The 7121-nt window shown below is 45.7% G+C and overlaps 1 protein-coding gene across 1 annotated transcript; it reads right to left on the bottom strand.

The window, feature by feature from the left end:
* Positions 1–3578: 3578 nt before the first annotated feature.
* TMEM200C (transmembrane protein 200C) lies at positions 3579–5936 on the bottom strand. Its single transcript, XM_009284108.1, has one exon. The coding sequence runs from the start codon at positions 5934–5936 to the stop codon at positions 4287–4289; it is 1650 nt and encodes a 549-aa protein (XP_009282383.1). The 3' UTR covers positions 3579–4286.
* Between the last annotated feature and the right edge of the window lie 1185 nt (positions 5937–7121).

Below are 7121 nucleotides of genomic sequence, written 5' to 3'. Positions count from 1 at the left end.
TTTCTCTCTTCTCAAATGGAGAGAGAAATTTGAGGGACTGAAATGTTAATGAGGCAAAGCATTAATTGGTGATCTACTTAAATTATTAGTAATTCTCCTTTCTCACTATAAATACAGTCCTGTTTTATTGCATCCACATGAATATATTTGTTTAGAAAGAAAAACTGTTAAATTATCTCAAAGGCTATTACTCCTACTGAAATCCAATAACCTTTATCATTGTGCCATCTCCATCACTTTTAATAAAAATTATTGTTTAATTGAAGTCATGTTGCTACTCCCGTGTAAACCATTTTGGCTGTTATGGAAATCCATACTCTATCTCAGACTGCAGACTTACAACTGTGTTAACAGTTACCTAATTCGATGTTTGTAGGTGCACTATTACTCACTGTTGGACAGCATCAGTCCTTGAAAAGGCTGTTAAAAATGTATCTAAATGATACAGGGTAATAAAGGTGGGCTATAGTCTTTTCTAGTAGATCGGCTGATATGTCAACAGTTGAGGAGTTTGGTAAATCAGTTCAGTCAAGCGAGCCAGATTAACGCAAGGATTTTAAATACTTTGCTAGCCAGTGAAAACTGAGCCAGAACTGGGTTACAGTACGATCACGTCAGCAGCTTCTCCAGAGTCCTGAGGATTTTGTAATAAACAGCAGCAGGACTGAAGTACAATTAGGGCATTTGCCTATGTCCTCAGACCGGTCCAAGCAGCATCTATACTCGTAACAGACAAATATAGTGATGGGAGTACTCTGAGGGTTCGGGTAGAAATTAACTTTTCCTTTGGAAATTTTATATAAATATCATAGCACTTCTTCTATGCTAAAAGAAACATTTCTGGACCAAAATCTGGTTTTTCCATAGCAAAAATTTATGCCTAGGTATTCTAGCTTAACATATCTTCAGGGACATAACTTTTTAAATAGGGGGACTAACGATTCCTTCTTAATAAGTATTTTGTGTGCAAGCACATCTCTTTTTGCAACACACAGGCAGGCAGATACTGGTAAGTAGAAGCAGCTTCTCAGCTCTTGACAAGGACTGTGGACGAAGCACTTGGTGGCAGGACACTGGAGACAAAGGTTGAAAGGAAGGAACTAGATCGGAGAAAAATGCATAAGCAAGTGACAGGACGAGCAAACGATGGCCAAGAGGCAGCCAGGCAGAGCTGAGCAGCAGTCAGGGCCAGCTGGGGGAGACTCAAGAAGAGGTCAACGCACAAACCCCAGCACTCCCATCACCTGCTGGTATCACCAGGAGAGGTTCAGCTCCTTTCCAGCCACTGCGCTTCTCTCCAAGGCTAATGGTACTACCGGCGGTCACGGCTGGTGCGCAGGGGTTGAATTTCTCAGCTGTTTTCCAACATCGGCACGTTAAACTTGCCCATCTTGAATTTTAAACAAAAGTTTCTGACTCCAACTCCACCACCGCATAAGTTGCTCAACGAATAGTTTTAATTAATACATTTGCAAAAATAATGAGATATTTTTTGATAACTTGCAAGCAGAGAGAGGCAGCTTTCTCTGCTTATTAATCTATGTGTTACAAATCACTTATAGCTGCTGTTATAAAAAATCCAATCTGACTGATGAAAGTTCATGTTTCACACCTTTCTTGGCAACACAGGAACAGGCTATAATTTTACCTATTAAACCCAAACCCTGTTGTAATTTTGTTACTCAGAAAGCTTTGCAGTAAATTAGTCATCAGAAGAATTACTGGACTGTTTTATTTTAAATCAGTCTAAGGAGTACCCAGAGGCTTTTTTAAATTTGGGTTTTTTTCAGAGCACGTTGTAGGTTCAGATGACTAAAGAAATATTTACTAAGAATATTTAAGAAAAAAAAGCATTTGTCTCCCCCTCCCGGAATAAAACAAACCCCTGCCCCATCTTCACGAGGACCCCATGCCCCAGTGAGTAGCACCCAGGACTCGCCTCTTCCCTTGCACCTCCATGAAGGGTTTTCAGGTGGAAAATAACAAACAGGGTGTCTTCAGCTCTGTCAATGACTAGCATCTCCGTCAGCAGCAGGTAACGCTGCTCAGATACATCTCATAAATCTTGCTGGAAGTCACGGGAGAAGGAGCAGAAGCGCAGGGCCATCGCCCATGGGGAACTGAAAGGAAAGGCCCGTGTAAACGCCAGCCAAGCTGCTCGCTCGCCACTTCACGCGGCGGTGCCCAATCCAGCCCGTGCCAGTCCAGGCAGTTTTACAACGTATTTTTGCCAGCTGTGTGCTAGCAGTTTGATAGCAAAAAACGCCACACTGATGTTCATATTGTCAGTGCACTGGTTGCCACTGACAGGAGGAAAGATATTGCCACTCGGATGTCTCCGTTGCTTGAGAGAACAAGCACTTTCTGCTTCCCCAGTTTCAGGAAGCTGACATGGCAAATTGTTCTTTTTTTTTTTTTCTTCTTCTTTTCTTTTAAATTAGCCTTATTTAATAAAGGATTTTGCCAGATTACTAAATGCAATTGCATATAGTGATAGTTATATTCAATTTTGCAATGTATTGTAATGTAAGTAGTTAAATATGTAACTAAGCATTTTAAAACATGAAACCATAAGAAAAATTTTAATTGCAACGGAAAGACTCTTGCCTGCCTACACGTTGTATTTGTTTAATGTCGATTTCTCTGCCCGTAGTAGTGAAATGCCACATCCATATTTAAAATCTGAAGTATTGACAAAATCTTCTGAGCTGTTCTGGCAAAATAAAAGAGTGCCTGCTGTGCTGCAGCTACAAAAATGAAACAGCTCATCAATTTACCAAAATTCTGCCTACAGACAAGGCATTCTCCAGCCTTCAGGAAACCTGATGCTTTTGTCAAGCAAGAAATCCTCACCACATCGAAGTCAGTGAGAAACCTCCGCTGACTTCAATAGGGCCAACTGCTACGAGATTGACAGGGCTATCATTACGCTTTAAAATTAAGCTTATGCATGTGCAATCACAAATAGGAACCGTAACAGCAGAAAGGCTTAATGCAACAGTTATAAGGGAAGTGAAAAATCCACAAATATGCTGCAGTTCGAGATTAATGTGTTACTCACGAAAAATCTAATTTTAATAGAAGGTCAAACCTTTAAAAATTTTTTCTCCTTAGCATGTCAAAATCTCACATTTCTTCAGCTGTCACAGAGCGCTGTTAGAAATGGAGACAGAATCTGCTGATTGAATTAAAGTGTGGTTTCTCAGAGGCTGAACCAGTATTTATTTTGAAATTACTCCTAAATTACTAATTACCCACTTAAAAGCATAAGCAAACCTTTGGCCTCGTAGCATCTCTATAATCTTTCACAGTATAAAACAAAAGGTTTCTGATATCTATAATTACTTACCAAAATGTTAGAAATGGAGACAGAATCTGCTGATTGAATTAAAGTGTGGTTTCTCAGAGGCTGAACCAGTATTTATTTTGAAATTACTCCTAAATTACTAATTACCCACTTAAAAGCATAAGCAAACCTTTGGCCTCGTAGCATCTCTATAATCTTTCACAGTATAAAACAAAAGGTTTCTGATATCTATAATTACTTACCAAAATAAAGGACTTTTTTTTTTTTTTTTTTTTTTTTGTTTGTAGCAGTTTTGTTTGTAAATGTTTTATTAAAAAAAAAATCTTTTAATGCTATTAGTCAATACATGTGTAATAATACTTAATAAAGTATCATGTAGTAGTAGGTATTTTGGATTCAGGAATGTAAAGGTTTTAACTAAATCATCAGAGCTCTGTTCTGCTCCAGTCTCTTCTGAATTGTCATTTTTTTCCAGAATTTAAACAAACTCATTCTTTGTCAAGGTACGTCATCCTTAAGGCCTTGCAAACTTTTTAGTGATTGAACCAAAACAAAGAGAGAGCTCAGCTTTCTTGATCTGAGGACCACGTTGCTCTTGAGCTTAAAAAAGTGCCTGCGGTTTTCAAGCAGTTAGTGGCAAATCAGCAAGAAAGAAATCAGAGAAGAAGGGGCACTTGGAAATCAAAACAGTAAAGTGCACAGTTATACTGTCTGAAATTGTATTAATCTGATCCAAAGAACTTGCTGGACTGTGGATATTTAATACAATTTGGCTTGCATGGAACATACAATCATGATCGGACAGAAAGGATTTTCTTTTTCTTCCTGAAGTCATCTACAGGATTTATGGAATTCAATTTTCAAGGGCAACTTACTGCAGCTCTTTGGATATTGATCGGTTTCCTAAGTCCACAAGGAGATGGAGAAGGGGGGAAGGTGTGGAGGGTTGCAAGGTGTCCTCGTGCCTTCTCTGTTTTGTTTAGATGCCAGTACTCTCCAGTTCCCCATCCTCCAGCCCTAATGCAGCGTGCGACCTAGAAATCATAAAGAGTTTCTCTTTATTTGTGTACTGTCTTTGAGCTTGCTGGGATTGCTCCTCTGTTTGTTCTCTGCTGGTAGCCTTGAGGGGGTCCGCCTTCTCAACTGGTTCCTCCTCACAGTCCTGGATTTTACCGGCTGGGGTGTTGGCAACTGACTCCAAGGAGGTGCCTGCCTCCTCCAGGTGGCTGTAGCCCTTATTGCTGCTGGAAGGCTCAGACTGGGAGCTCTGGGAGTCCGTCCTGGTGATGGCAGGAGGGGTTGAGGGGGGTGACCCCCCCAGATCCAGAGATTTGGAGTAGCTAGAAGATGCCTTTACCAAGAGGCTGGAGTCCGGGCCCCTGCTGACAGCCGGGGACCGAGGTGGCTCAGGGAAAAGGGAACGCCTGGCATCGGGCAAGCAGCTGGTGCTCTGCCGCCTGAGAATCAGCTTATGCCTCCTCATCCCACAGCCTCCCTTGACGTGGCTGCTGCTGAGGTCGGTCAGGCTCAGTTCAAACTCCCCCCGTGGGATCTCTCGGGCTCCCCGCTCACCAGGGGGCCTCCGCCAGCCTCCCCATCCGCCGCTCGGTGCCAAGGGCAGGAGTGTGAAAGCGCTCAGTGAAGAGCCGATGATGGAGCTGGCTGTGCTGCACCGGCCCCAGCTCTCTTGTGGGCTGCAGGGTGGGCTGGTGACAGTGCGGCCAGCAAGGGCAGCACGCTCCCGGTAGATGCTGTACACAGCCTCGGCCAGGCTAGGTGGCTGCGGAGGGGTGCAGAAGGAGGAACGCCGCGGCGAGGATGCTAGGTCTGGCGGGGAAAGGGAGACACCCAGTCCTGGTGGCCAGGAGCTCTTGGCCAGCATGGCCGCAGCACCCAGGCCTTCACCACCAGGCTTTAGCTCCAGGCCCCGGGACTGCACGTAGTTGACAAAGCCGTTGAGAGGGGCTGAGGCCGGGGTGCCTCCATCCTTGGCCCGCAGGCTGTGGGCATCGATGACAGTGGAGTAGAGGTCACGCAGGTTGATGATCTTGGTCTTCTTGTCACGGTTCTCGTGCAATACCGCATTGGCGCAGATGAAGAGGAAGATGCCGATACCCATGATGAGGGGGCCCAGCACCTTCAGCTTGTCTGAATGCAAGTAGCTCGAGAAAAGACGGAAAAGGAAACCCACCGAGGCCTGGGGGGACAAGGAAGTGGGGGGGGACTGTGGGGACCCCCAGGTGGTAGCAGTGGTGGAGGTGTTGGCTCTGGGGGGTGACTCTGGATGGATCTCTGCTTGTGCCCCTTCCTGGCTCTTGGAGTGATTCTTGGGGGTGCCACCCTGCGGTGCCAGGTGCCGGCCCCCGCTGAAGCTGCCTTCTCTGTACACCTGGCTGGGCTTCGGCCAGTAGCCCACCACAGCCAAGGCGATGCCCACCAGCAGTACCAGGATGCCACAGAGGGCGATGAGCCCCGAGAGGGAGAACAGTTTTAGCTTGCCTTTCACCACCACCACGTCGTTCTTGCGCTTCTTTTTGGCCTTGCGTTTGCGTTTGGGGACTTGGCTTTGGGGTCGCGAGGGGTCCTGTTTCCTAGCCGAGATCCTCAGGAGGCCTCCAGTGGCGATCATGGCTGGCTACCCAGAGCACTGCCCCCTACGGCCACTCCAGCTCCTGCAGTAAAAGGGAGAAGAGAAGAGAATGAGGACCAGGGGCACAGACCTGCAGCACAGGAGGTGTCTCTGTTTGCTGTTCCTCATTCAAACTCCTGCTAATTAAAACCCTCAACAAGTGGGACGGGGGTTGACACTAACAAGCCGATCTCCCTTGCCCACACAGCTCCCGTGTACGAGAAAGACAGGCAGACTGACAGCATCGAAGCAGCCATGTGCCCCACTACACTCTTGCCAAACAGCTAATTAATTTCTTCACACTGCAGGTAAATGATAGAGGGAGTGATATCCGCTGGCGTAGACAGAAATGAAAGGATCTTGCCGGTCTCAGAAGGAGCTTGCAAAGCACCAGAGCTCAGAGGATGCTGAGCCCTACTCCCTAACAGGGTCTGGGGTTACACTGCACACTGACTGTGGTTAGTGATATCATGCAGGATTTGAGGGGATGGGGGAAATAAAAGCAGGAAGGCAGTATATTTGATCTATAGATACCATTTGTTTCATTACACTACTTACACATTACTGGGGGGGAGGGTTAAACATACTACTTGCCATTCGTAAATGAGTGGGAAAGGAATTACCGTGAAATGCACAAGGGAAACATTTGAACACTGGAAAGCGGTGCCCCGTGAAAGTTTCTTCCTAGCCATTGCACTTGATCTGCAATATTAAAGAAATTTGCCTCCCGCCTGCGGTCCAGAGGCATCCCTGGTTTGGGAACATGTGCGATGCTCCAGGTAACCGTTATGTAACAGCAGCTAATTCCTGCCCCCCCCGCCCCCAGAGAGGGGAGATGGTGGCTGGCAGGTAAGAGATGGCATGTCAAGTCTTATTAAAGGAGGAACGAACCCTTGCGAGTCACCTGGGTCAACGGCAACGACTGCTTGTAGGGAAACTGGCAGGGGACTAAACACTGAGCATTTATGGCTTTTGTTTTACTGGACCATCAGAAGTCATCTATCTCTCTGTTCCAATGATCTGAGCTACAAAATGCAGCGTGTAGAAGCAATTCCTGCACTTTTGCAATTCCTTTTGGAAGATATTCCTTCATGCTACTGAGGAGCGGGATCCCCTCCCCCCTTTCGCTTTCTGAGTGTCCAATTATTTTTTCTTTGAGGGAGCAAAAGATGACAGCACTGAATA

This window comes from Aptenodytes forsteri, unplaced genomic scaffold (genome assembly GCF_000699145.1).
Source record: "Aptenodytes forsteri isolate BGI_AS27 unplaced genomic scaffold, ASM69914v1 Scaffold229, whole genome shotgun sequence".
Classification (NCBI taxonomy): Eukaryota; Metazoa; Chordata; class Aves; order Sphenisciformes; family Spheniscidae; genus Aptenodytes; species Aptenodytes forsteri.
The sequence above is the reverse complement of the archived record's forward strand: the minus strand, read 5'-3'. Positions and strand labels throughout refer to the sequence as shown.